This window comes from Rutilus rutilus (assembly GCF_951802725.1).
Source record: "Rutilus rutilus genome assembly, chromosome: 20".
NCBI classification, from domain to species: Eukaryota; Metazoa; Chordata; class Actinopteri; order Cypriniformes; family Leuciscidae; genus Rutilus; species Rutilus rutilus.
The window spans coordinates 720001-744000 of record NC_140225.1 but is presented as its reverse complement, the minus strand read 5'-3'; the positions used below and the strand labels follow the sequence as shown (position 1 = coordinate 744000).

Here is a 24000-nt window from a genome sequence, read left to right as displayed (position 1 = left end):
AAATGCACATCTTACTTGTTGCATGCACAAATTCTGGCCCACATTAATACAAAATCGAGGTTTTGTATTAACAAATATGTCTCTATTTGTACAAAATGCTGCACATTCATGTGGTTTTGGATTTTGCACACACAAGTTGTATTGTATTAGTTTAAATGTAGCGACGCACATTTGTGAATTTGTCAAATAGATGGATAGTTGTGCACACATTAATAATTAGCACCAGGCCTATTCATTTGTAGTTGTTTGTGTGTGGGTTGGGAAATGCTTAAAAACCGCGAAAAGAAAGTCTCAAAATCCAAATTAATCAAATGAGATCGACTCAGAGAAGACGTCAATGAATGCACGCGCGTCACCTGATCCACACATGCACATCTTCTGTGTTGCATGCGCAAACTATGATACACTAATACAAAGGAAAACATTTGTATTCACAAATATGTCTCTATTTGTACAAATTGCTTCACATTCATTCAATTTTGAATTTTGCACACGCAAGTTGAAAGGCATGGATAAAACATTTCTGCAACATGTATCAAGTTCATTGATAAGTGTGCTTACACGTGTTAATCTTTTTGAGACTATAATCATCCCATAATTTGGCCCCTCATCTCTCATTTGGCCCGCTGCAAATTACCCACCGGAGAACAAAAATAAATGAAATGAATATAAAATATCAAGCCCAACAGGTACACAATGTATACAATTTATTAAAAAAAAAATAAGTGTAGCTTTGAAAAGGGGAATGTTTTATTGCAAATATGCATTTTGTTAAATAGAAAAAGAACAGCATTTTGTTTCTCGCTTAGGCTAGTTGAAGTATATTGGCACGTTTTGTAGTATTATATTTTTTTGTTAATTGAAAATGTTCTATGCTCAATTACTTTGGTAGCCGATTATGTCTTCCCCAAAAGTACGAGTGGATTTGGAGAAGCAGGGGAGTTTGGCAGACGTGACATACAAACAAGGTCTTGCAAAGACTGCAATACAACAATATTTGTTCCTCCATCACGTCCCGCTGTATACAGTGAATGCATGCTGAAATTATTGTTGTGTGGCTACATAAAAGTTTAAGCATATGTGACGCATTGCCGCAATTGGTCTGACTGGCACGTGAGAGAGACGAGGGTGCGTGTGTGTTTGTGTGTGTGTGTGTGTGTGTGTGTGTGTGTGTGTGTGTGTGTGTGTGTGTGTGTGTGTGAAGGGGTTATTTTTTTAGGCTATAGACCTTATGTAGCCCCGCCCCTTTTCAGCGCTGCACTCGTTGTCTTTTGACTTCCGGTCTGTATTTTCACAGCGATTCTGCGTGTATATTAATGAACGGCTCGGTTTAAAATCTTCCCGGTCAACTGACATTTGTTAAGTCATCTGCTTTAAACATTACAATCCTCATGATAACTTTCGTTAACTTTACATTAAGTAAATCCACTTCAAAAGCTATTACTAACCCTAACCCAGAGCGACCGCAAAAACGGAAGTTAAAAGACAATATTCTAAAGATGGCGGCGCCCTCGTTTCTCTGGTGCATAAGGTCTATACTCTCTTGCAATTGAACGTGAATACTTTTACTACTTAAAAACATCAAAGCTAAACATCATATCTAGTCAAACCGCATCACGACATCACTACAAATACATAATACAAATATCATAAATATATCATATATTTTCATTGACAAGTACACATTTCCATTGCCAACACTTTGTGTCAGATAACTTAAAGACATTGCTATGCCATTGCTACACTTTCTATGCTATGACTGCTCCACAGACTTCTTGTTGCAAATTTTGCTCACACACACCCACACCCAAACCTGGAGATGGACACACTCACACCAACCTGGACCTGGAGATGGACACACACACACACACACACACACACACACACACTCAAACACAGGCACACGCACACACTCACACATTCAAAAAGACTCACACACACAGATTGAAACACAGACACACACTCACACACACTCAAACACAGACTCAGACACACACAGGCTCACACACACACACACACACACACACACACACACACCAACCTGAACCTGGAGGTGGACTCCATTATTATGGAGATAATAATAATAATAATAATAATAATAATAATGTCTAGTCTGGTGGCTGTGATATATATAAACCTACCAACGTCCGTTGCCATGATTTTTGGAATGACTGATCGCGAAAGGAAAAAATTACGTTTTAGTCGCATAACATCGGTTAATGGAAATGCCGTCATTTCGCAATAGTTGTTTATCGATATAAAAAAATAATAATAATAATAATAATAATAATAAAAATAAAAAAACGCAAAAGTTTTGCGCGAATCTGTAATGGAAACGCGACAGCGCTTAACATAGACTAACTTCTCAGAGTTATGTTGAGCAACAGTGTTCATTACTAACCATTCAACTCCGGATTGATTCTGGAATCTTCGCTGGGGGAATAAGCATTAAGCACCGGCAACAATCCGTCCTCTAACTAACGCATGCTCATGTTTTGATTCAGATCGTGCTCGAAGAGGAGGGGCTAGTCGTGCCTCCGTTGTCAGTTTGTGAGAGAGAGAGGGAGCAAGCAGCGCGCAGCTCTACAATAAAATACAATTTTACCCATATTAAATAGTTAAAAAATCTGAATCAATCCGTGGCGGTCAGCGTTGATATTGTGGCGGGTCGCCACAAATTAATGAATGTATGGGAAACCCTGTGAATGACACGTGATGAAATGACGATGGTGAACGACACGTGATGAAATGACGATGGTGAAATGGCGATGGTGAATGACACGTGATGAAATGACGATGTGAAATGACGATGGTGAACGACACGTGATGAAATGACGATGGTGAAATGACGATGGTGAACGACACGTGATGAAATGACGATGGTGAACGACACGTGATGAAATGACGATGGTGAAATGACGATGGTGAATGACACGTGATGAAATGACGATGGTGAACGACACGTGATGAAATGACGATGGTGAACGACACGTGATGAAATGACGATGGTGAAATGACGATGGTGAATGACACGTGATGAAATGAGGATGGTGAACGACACGTGATGAAATGACGATGGTGAATGACACGTGATGAAATGAGGATGGTGAATGACACGTGATGAAATGACGATGGTGAATGACACGTGATGAAATGACGATGGTGAATGACACGTGATGAAATGACGATGGTGAATGACACGTGATGAAATGAGGATGGTGAATGACACGTGATGAAATGAGGATGGTGAACGACACGTGATGAAATGACGATGGTGAATGACACGTGATGAAATGACGATGGTGAATGACACGTGATGAAATGAGGATGGTGAACGACACGTGATGAAATGACGATGGTGAATGACACGTGATGAAATGAGGATGGTGAATGACACGTGATGAAATGAGGATGGTGAACGACACGTGATGAAATGACGATGGTGAATGACACGTGATGAAATGACGATGGTGAATGACACGTGATGAAATGACGATGGTGAACGACACGTGATGAAATGACGATGGTGAACGACACGTGATGAAATGACGATGGTGAAATGACGATGGTGAATGACACGTGATGAAATGAGGATGGTGAACGACACGTGATGAAATGACGATGGTGAATGACACGTGATGAAATGACGATGGTGAAATGACGATGGTGAACGACACGTGATGAAATGACGATGGTGAAATGACGATGGTGAACGACACGTGATGAAATGACGATGGTGAAATGACGATGGTGAATGACACGTGATGAAATGACGATGGTGAAATGACGATGGTGAACGACACGTGATGAAATGACGATGGTGAAATGACGATGGTGAATGACACGTGATGAAATGACGATGGTGAAATGACGATGGTGAATGACACGTGATGAAATGACGATGGTGAAATGACGATGGTGAACGACACGTGATGAAATGAAGATGGTGAAATGACGATGGTGAACGACACGTGATGAAATGACGATGGTGAAATGACGATGGTGAACGACACGTGATGAAATGACGATGGTGAAATGACGATGGTGAATGACACGTGATGAAATGACGATGGTGAAATGACGATGGTGAACGACACGTGATGAAATGAAGATGGTGAAATGACGATGGTGAACGACACGTGATGAAATGACGATGGTGAAATGACGATGGTGAACGACACGTGATGAAATGAAGATGGTGAAATGACGATGGTGAATGACACGTGATGAAATGACGATGGTGAAATGACGATGGTGAATAACACGTGATGAAATGACGATGGTGAAATGACGATGGTGAACGACACGTGATGTGGTGAACGACACGTGATGAAATGAAGATGGTGAAATGACGATGGTGAATGACACGTGATGAAATGACGATGGTGAAATGACGATGGTGAATAACACGTGATGAAATGACGATGGTGAAATGACGATGGTGAACGACACGTGATGAAATGAAGATGGTGAAATGACGATGGTGAACGACACGTGATGAAATGACGATGGTGAAATGACGATGGTGAACGACACGTGATGAAATGAAGATGGTGAAATGACGATGGTGAATGACACGTGATGAAATGAAGATGGTGAAATGACGATGGTGAACGACACGTGATGAAATGACGATGGTGAAATGACGATGGTGAACGACACGTGATGAAATGACGATGGTGAAATGACGATGGTGAATGACACGTGATGAAATGACGATGGTGAAATGACGATGGTGAACGACACGTGATGAAATGACGATGGTGAAATGACGATGGTGAATGACACGTGATGAAATGACGATGGTGAACGACACGTGATGAAATGACGATGGTGAAATGACGATGGTGAATGACACGTGATGAAATGACGATGGTGAAATGACGATGGTGAACGACACGTGATGAAATGACGATGGTGAATGACACAATGAAATGATGATGAAATGACGATGGTGAACGACACGTGATGAAATGACGATGGTGAATGACACGATGAAATGACGATGGTGAAATGACGATGGTGAACGACACGTGATGAAATGACGATGGTGAAATGACGATGGTGAACGACACGTGATGAAATGACGATGGTGAACGACACGTGATGAAATGACGATGGTGAAATGACGATGGTGAACGACACGTGATGAAATGACGATGGTGAAATGACGATGGTGAAATGACGATGGTGAACGACACGTGATGAAATGACGATGGTGAAATGACGATGGTGAACGACACGTGATGAAATGACGATGGTGAACGACACGTGATGAAATGACGATGGCAAATGCACAATAAAACCTAAGCCACCTAACCCAAATACAATAATTGAACACTAAATAACACTACAGTACTAATAACAGCAAAGTAGTCTGTATTCTTGGTGCTACAAACCAGCTTTAAATTAACAAGAAGAACGCCGTCATGTTAATGACAATGAGCTCATCAGATCAGCTGAAGGCTGGATTTTCAAAAGTAAGTGAAGTTCACGCCTCTATTCTTGTAGTAAACTTGCACAACGTTCTTGAATGATTAGTTTATTAGATGTTCGCTGGCCTGTTATTGTATGGACAAATGTTTCAATGTTCTTCCCCAGATTTGTGAACTGTTCTCCTGCTTGGCAAGTGTTTGTCCTGATATGTTCTGACAAAAAAGAGCAGTTTAAAACCACAATTAACGCTCTGGTTTCTACAACTTTCACTTAGGAGCAAAAATCTGCCTTTAAACTTGAAAGAAATAAAGATTTGACATTTATTGTGATAATTATCGATATCGACTGATATAAAAAAAATTATCGTTATTATAATTTTTTTGGCCATATTGCCCAGCCCTACATGTAAGTGAATGTGTTTCGTCATGTAAAAACCGTTATAATGATCATAATTCATGTTAGTTGGTGCCAGCTTCAACTTCTTTGAATTTAGAAGTTGATGATCACGTGATCTGAACGTTCTTCTAATCACACCGGTGTGAACAATCATACGCGTCAAAGGGTTAACTAGCGATCACATGCGTTTCGGAGAACCAGAGGGCAAATATTTCAACCGACAGCCGAGGCATTATAAGTGGCACCGAAATGAGGCACTGAAATCTGTGTTTTGATTCGTCCGGTCACACACCGGTCACACACCGGTCACACACCAGTCACACACCAGTCACACACCAGTCACACACCAGTCACACACCAGTCACACACCAGTCACACACCAGTCACACACCAGTCACATATCAGTTAGTGGTGGAACGGATCACAAAATTCACGGATCGGATAATTTTTCGTAAAGCTCACTTGAAGTTCTTCGATACTACATCAAAACCTACTAGCCTAACTGATAAAGTTCAGACATTGTTTAAAACAAGTGAACAGTCAGTCATAAAATAAGAACAAATACACAAATTACAAGCAGAGATGAACACTAAATAAACTTACCAAGTCTAACAGTAGAATTTCTGTATTCAGGTACAGAAATTAATAATAAGCCTAAATGTAAAATAATTGTTCACTTTAGAAATTAAATATAGTCTAATCTTTGTTAAAGCTGTATTTTGTTGTTTTATTAACATTAATGACACAGATAACAGCAGGAATATTAGGCTGCCGTCACTTTAAATATATATATAAAAGATCAAGAGTTTCTTACCTGGCAGAACTCCCGCAGCCACAGCTTCTGCAGGTTCTCCGGCTGAAAGAGGAAAGACAGATTCAGTGATGCATCTTGAGTGTTGAGGGCCGTGTTTATAAAACTACTATAAAAATATAATAGCATCTCGAAACCAATAACTAACACACAGCACAATAACTGCACACGAGTGAACGAATGAACCTATACTACAGTCACCACTATGTTATGTTATGTTATGTTTCTTTATTATGTTATGTTATGTCTCTCTATAAACCGTCGGCCTGTAGAGAAATACAGGTGTGTTAGAGAGCATCACGAGGGCTTGGAGCCAGAGGGGCGTAAGTGGCATTTTGGTCGAATATGAGTTATTGATATCAAAATAAAGGTCTCGATGAGCTCTATCCAATGGTGCCAAAAAGACCTATCTGAGATCAAACTGTATTGAATAAAGCAACAAAACAATAAAGACCTAACACAAAAGTGTGAGTAATGTTTGGAGCCAGAAGGGCGTAAGTCCACACTTACGCCCTTCTGGCTCTGAAAAATACATGTAGGTGAGGGTATTCCTCACACATACGCAGAGTTCTACAATGCTCTGACAATGGACAGTGAGTAGAACTAAAACTAGTGAACAGAAAAGCAAATAAGACGTGACATGATTCTTTGGACGTGGTCAATGAATAGACTCGCAGAGTAATTGAAATGGTTGAACAAAAAAGAAAAGTGAAATGAGTTGAAAGAACACGAGAGAACTGTCAGTTGTATAGAGTATTTGAAAAAAAAAATGAATGAATGTAATGAAATAAATTGAACAACTCATGAATTGCCAATCAGAAGTGTGTTTAGCAAGTTCAGTGACTTTTATTAGTCTGTACTGTTCAGCAGATGCCCAGAATGGAAAAGTGAAATGAAAAATAAATTAATTAATTAATTAATGAGTTAAATGAAAATGAATTACTTGTTCAAGTGTTATTCAAGTGTTAATTATTTAATCAATTCCCCTTTTGACCAATTATTTTCTGCACTGTTCAGCAGATACGCCCAATATGTCCATAGAAGACTTGGAAATGTTTGGTGCCAAAAATTCGTATCTGACGTTTTTGCCATATTTTTTTTATTTTAAAATGTTTTAGAACATGTTCATTGTGTTAATATGCCATAAGTTTATTACTTAAATACTCATTCATGTAAGTATGCCTGTGGTTACAATGTTTGTGGTTTAAGGTTAATAATACTGGTGATTGAAGTGTGGTCAAAATTTTGTTTTGTCCCTCCTGTAAAGTTTGTCAAAAGCCACTTACGCCCCTCTGGCTCCAAGCCCTCGTGTGGGGTTTGAGCTCCACACTCTCACACACACACACACACACTCTCACACACACACACACACACTCTCTCACACACACACACACTCTCACACACACACACACTCTCACACACACTCTCACTCTCTCACACACACACACACTCTCACACACACTCTCACTCTCTCACACACACACACACTCTCACACACACACACACACACACACACTCACACACACTCTCACACACACTCTCTCACACACACTCTCACACACACTCTCACACACACTCTCACACACACTCTCACACACACTCTCACACACACTCTCACACACACTCTCACACACACTCTCACACACACTCTCACACACACTCTCACACACACTCTCACACACTCTCACACACTCTCACACACTCTCACACACTCTCACACACTCTCACACACTCTCACACACACACACTCTCACACACACTCTCACACACACTCTCACACACACTCTCACACACGCACACGCACACACTCACACACGCACACACGCACACACACTCCTCACACACACACTCTCACACTCACATACACACACATACACACTCACTGCATAAGACTATATAAGGACACACACACTGAACCCTGACATCAGAGAGACAGACAGGGAATACACTGGACTCTAAATATGGCCTGTAGTTACATACACACACACACACACACACACACACTCGTTTTTGTGTTTTATGAGGACTCTCCATAGACATAACGACTTTAATACTGTACAAACATTAACTTCTATCCCATAACCCTGATCCGACCCTACAGAAAACATTACATTTTTAACTTGCACTGAATCAACACTGAACTAAATTGGTCTGATTAATGACTAATATAAAAATAAAATATAAAACAGACATCACAGGGCAAAATGTGCAAACATTTTAAGAAGAACGTTATGCAAACATGCTAGTTTTACATCATCTGAATAACAACTCCCGTTCTCGGCTCGTTTTGAGTCAGACTTGTGAATTCAGTGAATCATTACCTGAAGACTCGCTCTGACCGGATCATTTGAATCAGTGACTCACTCCTGAACGATTCATTCATGATTTGAAGCGATTTGATGCTTTAACGATGCTTTTGTGAACATTTTAAGACAAAATCAAATCAAATCTAAATGTAAAAAATAAAATCAAAAGAAAGATTACTAAAATAAAGGCAAGTCAAAATTGAGAGACTAAAGTCGTAGTATTACAAGAATAAAGTTAAAGTTGTTGCAATATGAGATGAACTCAAACTCATTAATTTGAGGAAAAAAGTACAAATTACAAGAATAAAATCAAAACTAAGATTACTAAAATAAAGGCATGGCCATATGAGATTAATTTAGTCATATTAAAAAAAAAAAAAACTACAAGTAAAACTAAAAGTTAAAGGGGACCCATTATGCCCCTTTTTACAAAATGTACAACAAGTGTCCTGTGTTCATGTGTCGTCAAGTTTCAGTTCAAAATTCCCTTCAGAAGATTTATTATTAAATGCCCCGTTTTGGGTGGAAGCAAAAACAGTGTTTTCATGCGTGTATCTTTAAATGCAAATGAGCTGCTGCTTCCTGCACCCATTTCCAGAAGGGGGAGGAGCCTCGGGATCTCCTGCATTTTCCATCATTTTCAATGTAAACGCACTAGACGGACCCCACGTTTTTCCCCATTCACATGTTCTTTAAAAGTTAGGGGGCATTTACGTGTTGCATCTTTTGCGCTGAAGTTCATTATTTTAAATGTAGACGCACAACAAGTGCACTAACACTAGAGAGGCCATCGCAACGCTCGTCTTTCCCAGCCGCTTCTACTACGTCTATTTTTCAAACGCAGCAAACGCACTGCAGGTCATGTGACAAGAACCAACCAATCAGCTTCACTTGGTCCATAACATCATTGAAAGCTCAGCCAAGATGGAGGAACAGCTGATCGCAGCAGTACAGGGCTTTTTCCCCTCTCTCCTCCTTAAATAAATCTAGTAGCAAAGCTACCCCAAGAGATCCAGTGCAGGAAATCCATTTATTATTCATTTGTACTTCTGCTTTTGCAGTAGCTCTGTATATTTCTATGGCATCACTGTCGGAGAGAGCTGGAGAAGTGGTAGTAAGTAATCATGAGCGTTGTAAAGTTTGTAGTAGACTGGGAAGTTTTTAAAACAAGCGGCTCATTCATAAATCTGTAAGATCTTACCTTCATGCTGTGGAAATACAAACAGGAAGAAGGGGGCGGGGCTTTATGATGTTTATGGGGAATATGAAAAAAATGTGTACACAAACTGCCAACACACATTTATATTCAATAGACCATTTAAAAGAGGATTTTGCATCATAGTGACATCAAATCAGGTTCAGAGACGAGATCTGAGCGAATCAGAGGCTACGTCTACATTAATCCGGATACGTTTGGAAACAGCGTTTTCGTTTAAAAACGTTCTCCGTCCACACTAGTGTTTCAGGCGCTTCAGTGTGGATGAGAAGCTTCTGGAAAACGCCTGAAAACACTAAATTCACCTTTACTGCGCATGCGTAAACCCTCACGAAAGCTCACGGAGATGATACAGACGGAAAAATAAATTAAGTTATCGCACAATTCTTCTGGCAGGATGATTATATTTAGCAGAATATCTCCTCATTCACTGATCGTCCAGGTCGCTCTCGCTCAACATTAGGGCTGTCACTTTACGCTCGAACATCGACTGCACAATCGATCGGACCGAACAACACAAGTTTAGAAAACGAAAATAGGGAATAGATTTTAACGGCCTTCTGTCGGAGCGCGTCCGGCTCGTCACGATACGCCCGCAGCGAACACGCGTCACACAGCGACTGCAGGCTCTGACACACACACATAACAGCAGATTATACTTATGCATAATGCGTCTCTTTTTACTACAAAACTGTGAATTCAGACAGTCTCATGCATACAGACACAGATCGTTCTAGAGTCGCCTACGTAGGCGGAATTAGTCTGATATTTCTAATGGTAAACACAGCCATGATGAAGACTGCAGTGATGTTTGTCAGTGATGTTATGGTAGTCCACTCTGCTTATTGTGTTTTGAGAATGTTGCACTCCTGTTTGTCATTGTGCACGAAACTTCACGCCAATAAATCATCAGGAATATTCCCTACTTGTGTCTCAAGCGCCCTCTTTACATTCGTCCTAATGCCTGTTAGTTGTCCGTGGATTTGCCTATATTTGGCATTGAAAATGGAAACGTCTTTAGACATGGAAAATAAATTTTACAATCAATTCAGTGAATACTAATGTCTCAAAAATCAAATATGATTTTTTCACAAAAGTGACGGCCCTACTTCAACATTATATGTTTGGTCTAAACCGCTAAAACTGTTCTCGTGTTTCACTGCAGGACAGCAGATGAGAGTGAACTGAGTGTGATATGAAGAGTGTGTGAACTTACATATTTTAGCAACAGTGTGAAAGTGAATATAACAGGCACAACACCGCTATAAACATCAATATCTATGGGTTCAATATGCGTCACATGACTAAACTTACATCATCGCTTTTAAATACCTCAGTGTTCCCAGTCCACACTACACCGAGAAACCAGCGCTTTCAAATGAATCCACTTTAGGGAGCGTTTTCAAAAAGATTAGTGTTCATTAATAAAAACACGTCTCAGTGTCGACGGAAGACAAAACGGAGAGAAAAGATGCGTTTCAAACGAAAGCTTATTAAGGCCCTTTCACACTGGACGCGATTTTGACACACGAATAATTTGCGCGATGGTTTTATGTTTTGATCAGCTGTGTGTGTAACGAGTGCTTCCACACCGAACGCGGATGTGCTGCGGCGGAAAAATGACGCAAATGAAGCATTTTTTTGCTTCTATGTCAATTTTTTTTTTTACTTTTGCGGCGACAGAAAAGGCTTCAGCCAATCACACACTACAAGGACAACGATTTGAAAGACAATGTGTGGCGTAGCATTGCCAACCAACTCGGTTATCTCGACTGTGAATATGTTGTGTGATAGTTTTAGTCGTTGTATAGTCCTGTGCTGTGTAGGCTAGCAGGCTAAACTACATTCGGGATAGAAAGCTAACACTATTATCGTCAAAGATAGAGACAGAGACCAGTGTTTACTTTGAAACTGTAACAAATGTAGTGAGACTATTTAGGGCTGCTTTTAGTATCTATACATTCTGTGTGTGATATCTACAGTTTCTAGTGAATGATTTTAACTTGATACTTCGTGTGTTACATGTAATGTGTATTGACATTACAAAACGCACTGTGTTTAGTTGAAGACGCAAAAAAACTGTGGAAAAACCTCAGGGACGCCTGTGTGAGGAAGAGGAGAGAGGAAAGAGTGGACATTAGCAGACTCCCCTTCAGACTCGCTGCTCTGTCAGATCGGGTGCACCCAAAACCTTCTTTTCTGTCTTTTAAAGAAATGAAAAGCTCAATCTTCACTGGATGATGATGATGATGATGATGATGATGATGAAGATGAAGTGTCCATGTTTTCTCAGCTGTCGGCGCGAAAGCTTTGGCATGTTGAAGCTCTGAACGTCACGGACATCGCAAATTCGCGTCGCGGCTGATGTGAACGGTTTTGACGCGAACTATTCGCTTTCGGTGTGAAAGGGCCTTTAGTGTGGACAAGACCTCGGAGTGACACCAGTCACACCAGCTAAAGTAGGACTGAGCTCAACCTAAATACAGCATCCCTCAGCTTATCAAAAGTTAATTAGCAGTTAATTAGAGAGGAAGGCCTGATATAAATACCAGCGTGTGTCCGTGAGGAACCGTGCGGATCTCCACCAGATCCGGCCTAGTTTACACTCCCTCAGGGATTCACATTTAGCCAGATGTCTTTCAGGAGAGTATTTTGAGAATGCCTGTAAAAGGACAGTGAAGCGAAGCGCTGGACACAGCAGAACAACAGCGGATAGCCGGAGAACAGGTGCAGACTGGACTTCCACATCCGGGAAAATAATCCGTTCTGCCTTTTAATTTCCACTTGCCCTTTACCGTCATACGCCTCTATAATCACTCACTGTTTACCGTGGTAATTATTACAGTCGTAAACCTACGAGTCAGACTTTACCAGAGAGAAACACCAGCGTAACACGCATGATCCTCACAGAACAGCGGATCAGGGCGGAATACCACGGTACTTCACATATACTCTGGTAAAAACCATGAAATCAACATCGTTGGGTTCAGTCGTTGAGCTGGAGTCAAAGGCACGTCTCAAGTTACTAAATGTGACTTTATAGTCACTAAGAAAACGTATGCATTTTTTTAAACATTGTACTTGGGAAAAAAAGATAATATTTACAAAAAAAAAAATTCTAAATGCTGTTTATGACGAATGCCACAAGTAATTAGTTTATTTTATAAAGTTTAATTCATTTTGAATACCGTTAAATTTAAAGGATCTGTTGTGGAGTGAATTAATATTTAATAATAAATAAATAACTATATATAGTAACTATAAACATAACTTTATAGTGTTTACATGTTTGTAAATGTTAATGTTTCGTTTTATTTACTGGTATTTTACATTATTTCTAAATATAATTAATAATAAGTTGCATTTTTTAATTACTATGGTTTTTACTACTAATAATAATATTATAGTATTATTATTATTATTATTATTAAATAACCCCCTTCAGAGGAATCTCAGATGGTTTCAGCTTATAAAACAATACTTTGATTATGGTCAAATGTAAATTAACGTAGATACTGCTTAAATTATACTGCATTTTGTACATCGTTAATGTTAATGTAAAGTTCTTTAATCAAGAGCAGTGAGTGTTTTTCTCTGTTCCCTTTGTTCTTTGATTAACTTTAGCGACAGATATAATTAGTGGCTACTGTGTACTGTCCCTTTAAGAGCAGCCGCTGCTGTCAGCAGGCATGAAAACAGGTCAGGGGTAAAAAAGGTGAGAAGGATGCGGCGAACTGTGTGTTTCATTGGGTGTCAGAGAAAAAAAAACTATTTACTACTACTATTTATCACGCATTAAAAATGCCCCAAACAAGTCGTCTGTATGATAATCTGAAACAAGGACTGGTGAGCCGTTGTCCTGCTTCACTTCACAGATGCTGAGTGAAAGGAGAATTATAGAATGAAAGGATACTCATTCATTTATATGACACTTTATTCATCAGGAGAACAGCTCGTTCAGCGCGTCATACGTCGTCCTTTCGGTTTCGGTTTTCAATCGATCAAGTTTTTTCACGTTCTCTCGATAAACCACCCCTTTCAATCCGATCGAAAATATTTGTAATAGAGCTGACACTTTGAGTTTTTAATGGGTTATGTTAAAGCCCTACTTGTTATAAATGTTTTTATGAAATATCTCTAGTGAATGCATTATCATATCACCGTATTATTTACCGCCATGCGAGCCACAAATTAAAGCTTGGTGAGCCACATGAGGCTCGCGAGCGGCGCAATGAATAACACTGCTACTTGTTCCTGCTCACTCAGCGCTCACGGCGCCCGCGCCCGCTCGCGATATTATCTCGCCCACTTCTATATCAAAATATAAAAATAATGACATTGGCAACATCGCTGTCTGTATCTGACAGGACAGTTAACATTGTAAGCTAACTTACCTCAGGCTTGCTTTCCGACGTGCGGTTTGTTCGGCAGTGTGTGTCCAGTTGTCAGACTCGCGGTAAGACTTTGAAAACATTTCTGGCCTAACGTTACTCTGACTCGTATTGGCTGTCATGTTTCGGCATTAGGAATGATGATTGTTTTTTAAAGCTGCGAAGTTTATGGTAACTTTATAGGGGATAAATGCTGGACTCGGCCTCGACCACGACCCCCCCCCCCCCCTAAATATTTTCTCATCGGATCTGCACAAATCACGTAGGTGACCCTTTTAGGTTTTAAAACGGCGAATTTCGCCGAAAGGTGAGGAGTTTTCATGCCTGTGTCAGAGACGCGGATCTCACACGCCTCATTCTCTCACGAGTCACAACTCTTCATGTTTATCATAAGACTACTCTTATGTTATGAAGATACTCGACAAAAAGACATTTTGGCATAATTGTGTGTGTTATTGTTCGTTCAAGCTGGAAAGAGAGCTGTATTCTGGGCTGTTGTGTGCGAACGCATGATATTAGCACGAGTCTTTCTGTGTGTCACAGTCAGGACATTCACAGGCAGCACGTTCATTTAGGCATACATGTGTGTTCGTTCTACCGCGAAAGAGAACTTGATACTGGCGTGCGTCTACCTGTGTGTGTGTGTGTGTGTGTGTGTGTGTCAGGAGGACATTCACTGACAGCGCGTTTTTTTGTCTTATCGCGCATGAATGGTTTAAAAGCATTTGCATGAATAAGAGCGGGATCATGACACTAGCCAAAGGATGGCAAAAATGATCAGATGCTGCGTTAATTGCGTTAACAGCGCTAATTTGTTTATTTAATATAAAATCACCGCATTTTGCGTCATATAATCGCGTAGGCTTGACATCACGATTGCGATACGATTAATCGTGCAGCACTAATTTAATCTATAATCTGTAATCTGTAATCTGTAATCTATAACCTGTAATCGGTCCACAAAAATGTTTCAAATTCCGCAAATGTGAAAGCGTAACTAACGCACACTGCCTTTCCTCGCGCCGCATGCAGAGATCAAGTTTGTTGCGTTTATTTATTTCTCTGAGAAGCTGAAATTTGTATATTTATATTATATTTTTCAGTGTGTATTTTCTCAACATGAGCCACAGACAGATGGTCAGCACATAAATCATCTACAGTATGTCTGATCACACTGCTTTGCATTAAAACACCTCACAACACACACACACACACACTTCAGCAGCAAACGAGCCACAGAACTGAACTCTGGAGTCGCTGAAGCAAACAGGAGCTCGCCGTCAGCCGGTTTTACTAGGTTTACTTTAAAGGTGCAGTGTGTGATATTCAGGAGGATCTGTTGACAGAAGTGCAATATCATATGTTTTCAGTGGTGTATAAAGACCTTACTTAATGAACCGTTATGTTTTTATAAGCTTAGAATGAGCCATTTCTCTCTACACACACCGACCTGTTTCTACGGTGGCCCTAAACGGACAAACGCGATAACATATCGTTTTACTGAATAATCAAGTAACGCTAATTTCTTAATAAGAAACCTCATTGCTGAACTGGCTACTCTCTGCGGTCTCAGACGACGACATCACTTCCTGTTGGCCACCGTAACTTCTGTTGGGTGCAGTTCGCAACCTCACCACTAGATGCTGCTAAACTTACAGACCTTTAAACACACATCCCTCACTTACTGGAGGAACACTCGTTTCACACAGGGGGGTAATCGAGCGCTCGTTTTCCGTACCACCCCCGGAAGCCGCCATTGGCTAACAAGCCTTCACCTGCTGTTAGCATCCCATTGACTCCCATTCATTTTGGCGTATATATATATATATATATTTATATTGTCCACCCAACCCTAGAGCACTCTTCTTTCTAGAGAAGCGTCGGTCAGTGGAAAAGCGCACACACACACACACACACACACACAGACACAGAGAACACACACGACACACACACACACAGAACACACACACACAGAACACACACACACAGAACACACACACACACGACACGCGTGTGCCGTCGCATCTACTCAAACACACCGAGCAAATAAAGCGCGCCAGACAACAGTCACGCAACTATATTGACTCTTCACTGGATGACAGACATTCACAAACGCTGTTTCATAAATATCATCACATATTCTCCCAAAGACACTGCGAGCAACAAGTGGCCTTAAGATTTAAACGTCCTGGTTCATTAGCATACATGCAAATTACAGATGATTTATGCGCTCAGTTAATCAAAGGATGTTGCATTTGTCATTTGCATGATATTAATCTGAATTTATCAATATTTCCATTAGTATTGAGTTTAAGACAAATACCCTATTCCCAAACGAGTTAAAGGGACATTTGCTGCATGTAAACATCTCAGAAGTGGTGGAAACTTTACAATAAGGTTCATTTGTAAACATATCTTTCTCATGATCTAACAATGAGCAATATATTTGTTACAGTATTTATTCATCTTTGTTAATGTTAGTTAATAATAATCCAGCTGTTCATTGTTTGTTCATGTTAGTTCACAGTGCATTACCATAATGTTCACTAATACAACCTTTGATATTAATAATGTATTAGTAAATGTTGGAATTAATATTAACTAAGATTAATAAATGCTGTAGAAGTATTGCTCATTCTTAGTTCATGTTAACTAATGGCAATTAATGAACCTTATTGTAAAGTGTTACCAAAGTTGGTTTATATATATATATATATATATATATATATATATATATATATATATATATATATATAAACATACTTTGGATACAACAGGATTGCCTGACAACACTGGCAATTCTTAATAAAAAAATGTAAATGAATGAAAAAAATAATATATAATAATATATATCAGAATATCTTTTTCTATCGCATGTGTATATTTTTGAAGATAAGAATAACTATAATAACTGAGATAAGCAATAACTGCACATTCTGTATCTGGAAACTCCTGGGAAATAAATAAAACCAAACCAAATAAATGAACAAGCATAAACACAACAGCCATAAACACAGGAATATTGCAAACATCATATTCAGTGATATTAAAATAGGGGTTGTATGCTTTAGTTCATTTTGTTTGTGTATTTGTTTTTAGCATTATCATTATACAGTACAGCATGTTTTAGTTCATATATTATAGGGTATAGAATGCTTTAGTGAAAGTATATAATATATAATATCTATCATCTATTATTGCTGCAACTCGATTATAGAGCTCTAACGAGCTGGACGTGCATGTAATCACAATTAAGTGAAGCGGTTTCATTACAGTCTTAAAAAGAAACTGTAAATAACAGTGACAGTCACATGGACCGTGGCATTATGCTGAAATACAAAGCCAAAGTTACTGGAGATAGAGCCGGAAAATCTGTTGCTGAGATGCTATAAAGGAGCGTTTCTCTGCTGGTGCATTCTGGGAAAACACGAGACACACGGTTGTCAGAAATGATAAGTGAGTGAATTATTCTCAGAAACTGCATCTGATAGAGAAACAACAACACCAGTAACTGTTCTGAGAAGAGGAGAGGAGGAACATGTTAAATATTCAATCACATTATATCCATAAACGGTTTAACAAAGTCTGATAAACGCTCAGATGGCCACTGGACCAGCAGGGGGCGCCGTCACCTTCACTGTGCGGATGCTTCTCAAATAATCATTATTATATATATTTTTTTTAAATCAGTAAAATTGTGTTGAATATTGTGGAATAATATGATTCTTCTTTTGTCATTGTCATGTATTAACTGGTAAAATATAATATATAAAGTCGCACGCAGAAGACGGTTACTCGAAGAACAAAGAAATGAGTAAAAAACACTCCAAGTGGATCAATGAAAAGAAGCAAGAGAAGCTCAAGTGCTGCAAAAGCTACAAACATCTCCAGTGGTTTTAAAATGCAAACAACGTTTCTGCTGCTTCAGGTGACGATGGTGTGTGTGTGTGTGTGTGTGTGTGTGTGTGTGTGTGTGTGTGTGTGTGTGTGTGTGTGTGTGTGTGTGTGTGTGTGTGTGTTCCCTGAAGCCGTTCCTCAGCCTGCCAGTCAGCAGATGTGAAGGAGAACATTAGTTTTCTCTCATGGCAAGAGTAAAAATAAATAAATAAATATATAGAAATTATCGAAATATCGCAAATGTATATATATCGATATGCATATCGCAACGGCTTGCAATAACTGCGGTCATGAGCAAAAGAAGAAGAGAAAAATCACTCACCGGCTGAATAACTTTTGTAGCTTTAATAAGAATCAGTATATATTTAATTCATACAGTGAAAACTAAGCAGAGTTTTATTTTTACATTTGATTATTGAGTTTGTGTTGTGAAATAACCCTAATGTAGGATAACCTGAACCCTGACCCCTGACCCCACTGACGTTAATATAACACTTCTGATGCGGCAGTAAAACACTGATGTTCACTTCCAGAAGCTGTAGGGATGTTTTCTCGTCACAAAAAGAACGTGAAACGCATATGTAGGTTATATAATTTTAAACAAAAAAAATAATTTCTTTCAATTTTAAAGATAATTTAAGTTTATTTTACACACTTTAAGCATTATCGTATATCGTATATCGCATTATTTAATGAGTTTTTTCTTTTTCTTCAATATCGTGCAGCCCTAGTGCTAATGTGTCGAGGACGTCTCGATGTCTTTAATGGCCACTGAATGCGATCTTCTGAGGAACTGGATTGTGATGATGTTGAGGAAAGAGAAAGACCCCTCAGCTAAAGCTAACGCTAAAGCTAACGCTAAAGCTAAAGCTAAAGCAGCTCTTCTGTTCTGAGCTAAAGGTGAACGAGTCACACATGAACTGCTAAATGTAGAAATGTACATTATTGATGGGATTCTGTGATGTGATTTGGAGGTCAGGAGCTGTTTTAGATGTTGAGATATAAATAAACCAATGTGTGAAAGTACAGAATATTGTGTGCATTCTCTCCCCGCGTATTAATGCCATAGTTAATCCTGTATTATATTTCAGATTATTAGATTATCATTTACAATTATACAATGACGAAATATGTGTATTGTAACCAGTTTTTTTATTTTTTATTATGTCATATATTTAATATAAATTATGATTATTATTACATAAAATATATACAAGTTATTATGTGTATATATACACAAACAGATTTAAAAAAAATTATATATATATATATTAGTGCTACACGATTAATCGTATCGCAATCGTGATGTCAAGCCTACGCGATTATATGACGCAAAATGCTGCGATTTTATATTAAATAAACAAATTAGCGCTGTTAACGCAATTAACGCAGCATCTGATCATTTTTGCCATCCTTTGGCTAGTGTCATGATCCCGCTCTTATTCATGCAAATGCTTTTAAACCATTCATGCGCGATAAGACAAGAAAGAACGCGCTGTCAGTGAATGTCCTCCTGACACACACACACACACACACACACACACACACACACACACACACACGCGCCAGTATCAAGTTCTCTTTCGCGGTAGAACGAACACACATGTATGCCTAAATGAACGCGCTGCCTGTGAATGTCCTGACTGTGACACACAGAAAGACTCGTGCTAATATCGTGCGTTCGCACACAACAGCCCAGAATACAGCTCTCTTTCCAGCTTGAACGAACAATAACACACACAATTATGCCAAAATGTCTTTTTGTCGAGTATCTTCATAACATAAGAGTAGTCTTATGATGAACGTGAAGAGTTGTGACTCGTGAGGGAATGAGGCGTGTGTGAGATCCGCATCTCTGACAGCAGCGGCTGCTCTTAAAGGGACAGTACACAGTAGCCACTAATTATATCTGTCTCTAAAGTTAATCAAAGAACAAAGGGAACAGAGAAAAACACTCACTCCTCTTGATTAAAGAACTTTTTTTCTTTAGGCAGTTTATCACTAATCTGTGTGTGCATTTATTTTCCTTGAGAACCAAGCAAGTCGACTCATGAAACCATTTGTTTATTATATCGCAATCGCAATATTGACCTCAATTATCGCAATATGACATTTTCCCCAAATCGTGCAGCCCTAAATATAAATATATATATATATATATATATATATATATATATATATATATATATATATATATATATATAAAATTATCAGTACTAGTAGTAGTAGTAGTATTACATAATACAATAATAATAATAATCCAGATATTTATATTTGTAAAAATATGTATTATTAACAATAAATCTTAGTTTTACGTGTCTGAAGAACTAATTTAAATGATTTCATGAGGAGGCTTTAGATGAGAATGTTTTTATGGTCATGAGAATCATAACAGCAGTGTGTCAGACGGACATACCGTAGTATTACCACAGTACAGTCTCAGTGCTTCTGTGAGCGTGTGGAAGAAAGATAAAGCTGTAATGTGCAGGAAACAAACGACTCAAGGACGTCTCAGAATAGAGCATTGTTTTATGACCTTATGACCTTTCACCCCTAGCTGACCTCTGACCTCCATCAGAACTCAAAACGGAATAGCTCAAGATGACGACTACAAACACGACTACACCAGCGCTGCATTATTCACAAGACTAAAAGAAAACCAGGGAAAGGAAAATGACATTAGAAAGCTGTTCTAGTTTCACAACCATAAATGACAAAAGACTGGCTGTAATCACAGGTCAAACCCTGCAGTCTGACTGAACACACACTGTTCTACACCATCACAGGTCAAACCCTGCAGTCTGACTGAACACACACTGTTCTACACCATCACACGTGAAGAAGTCCAGAATAACACTCCACTGAATAAACAGGAAACGCTCACAAAGCGAGGAGATGGACTTCCTGTACAGAACCATCCGTCAGATCACATCTTCAGTTCAACAACCAGTTCTGACAGAAGGAATCACACACACACAGAGTCCAAAAAGTCAGGAGAAAATGACTCGTTAAAAGAACCGACCGATAAATGACTCAGCGAGTCACGAGTCATTGTTTTGAATCAGTCCGAGCGGTTCTTCAGTCACTGTCTCACTTACACAAACGAGTCATTATTTTGAATCAGTCCGAGCGGTTCTTCAGTCACTGACTCACTTACACGAACGAATCATTATTTTGAATCAGTCCGAGCGGTTCTTCAGTCACTGACTCACTTACACGAACGAGTCATTATTTTGAATCAGTCCGAGCAGTTCTTCAGTTACTGAACCACTTACACGAAGGAGTCATTATTTTGAATCAGTCCGAGCGGTTCTTCAGTTACTGAATCACTTACACGAAGGAGTCATTATTTTGAATCAGTCCGAGCGGTTCTTCAGTTACTGAATCACTTACACGAACGAGTCATTATTTTGAATCAGTCCGAGCGGTTCTTCAGTTACTGAATCACTTACACGAAGGAGTCATTATTTTGAATCAGTCCGAGCGGTTCTTCAGTTACTGAATCACTTACACGAAGGAGTCATTATTTTGAATCAGTCCCATAGACTGTAAAAAATATGGACAAAGTGTCTGTGACGTCACCCATAGACTTTCTGAAGAACGGTTTTGAAGCCGTTTATGGGGGGTATGGGTGGCGCCATCTTGGAAAATCTTAGGAAATCCTAACCCCGCCCACCTTCTGGCCAATCCATATATGGGTAAAGGACGCGAGTCCGGTTATTCCAAGTACAGAACAGCGCGTGTCACTCAGCTCGCTCTGCTACTCTTTGTATATATATTTTAGGCAACGAAATATGTTATAAAACACCATACTAACTCTTTTCGTTTTCATTTAAAGAAATCTTAAACATTATAGCCACACAAATGTGGTTCAGGCAACGCGTATTGATTATATTCACTGCATAAAACGTTTGCCTAACAAAACGAAATATAAAACACAAACCTGCCTCTTTTCGTTTAAATATAATATAAAAATATTAAACATTTTAATATGGTCCAGGCAATATGTGCATTTGTACTAAACAACAGATGTTGCAGTAAACAACATTATACAGATCATCTTCGTTGTATTAAAATTTAAAATGACAAAACTCAACCCAGTCTCTTTTTGTTAAATTTCAGTTTAATCAATATTAGCCATTATAAAAGTATAAGTAAATGGTACCAAGAAGCTATGCAAATAAAGCAAACAATTCAGTCAAACATACAAAGTCAGCGCTCTCTAACCATACAACGGTAAAGTTAAATACCTTATAAAGTTATGAAACTTCCCCTCAGCCAAAACGACTGGCCAGGGAACAAATTATAGATTCACAAGACCAAAAATCACCCGTTAGATCTACACAAGATGAATTATACCTCATGTTTAACCACTACAGAGACGCCAGAGTCAGTGGCAAACCTCAGAACGAGTAGCCGAGGAAAGACTGTTCCAGGAGGGGTACATGAGCGCCGAGCGCCCAGTCATCGCTGGATCTCACAACCTGGATACAATTTTCATAAATCTTTATAAATAAACCACAGATTTGAGCTTTAAACAACTACATTCTTGCCTGAAAAACTCTTAAAACTACATTTCATGATACAGAAACAGTAGTATTATATTGCAACTGTATATTAAAAAAAAATGGCGCTTCTTATGTTGTCATTCTCCTTGGAGCAGCCTATGCTCGTTATCAGCTGTCAATCAAGCTGTCAATCAAAGTTAACCACGCCCTTATTTGTCATACATTTTATATCTAAATACGATCTAAACTAACGAGTTAGAAAAAAATTCACCCCCCTCACAGTAGTCAGGCACTCGGAAGCTATCGAAAAATACAATAAAAGTCCATGGGACCAACCTGTAAAACCATGAATTTATGTTGACCAGTTTTTCGCACTTCCGGGTAGGCTTCATTTTTCAGATTAGAATGTTGCCGCTTGATCAGTCCGAGCGGTTCTTCAGTTACTGAATCACTTACACGAACGAGTCATTATTTTGAATCAGTCCGAGCGGTTCTTCAGTTACTGAATCACTTACACGAACGAGTCATTATTTTGAATCAGTCCGAGCGGTTCTTCAGTTACTGAATCACTTACACGAAGGAGTCATTATTTTGAATCAGTCCGAGCGGTTCTTCAGTTACTGAATCACTTACACGAACGAGTCATTATTTTGAATCAGTCCGAGCGGTTCTTCAGTTACTGAATCACTTACACGAACGAGTCATTATTTTGAATCAGTCCGAGCGGTTCTTCAGTTACTGAATCACTTACACGAACGAGTCATTATTTTGATCATGTGTGATCATGATGTTACGCTCACGTTACTTAAATAAGTTGTCATATTAAAATGATACTTTAAAAAAAACACACACATTAAAATACATAACCCAAACCTATGGAAGCTTGTTTCCGCCACAGAATGATAAATAAAAAAGGTCATTGTGACGTTTTATCTCATAATTCTGACTTTTTTACTCACAATTGCAGATAAAAAAGTCAGAATTGCAAGATGTAAACTCGCAATTGTGAGATAAAAAGTCAGAATTATCTTTTGAAATG

General features: G+C 39.0%; 1 protein-coding gene across 1 annotated transcript in view; it reads right to left on the bottom strand.

The window, feature by feature from the left end:
- inpp5a (inositol polyphosphate-5-phosphatase A) overlaps positions 1-24000 on the bottom strand; it is a 170654-nt gene that overhangs the window by 125234 nt on the left and 21420 nt on the right. The window contains 1 exon segment of the mRNA XM_084392318.1: positions 6647-6688. Coding sequence (XP_084248444.1) covers positions 6647-6688 — 42 coding nt within the window.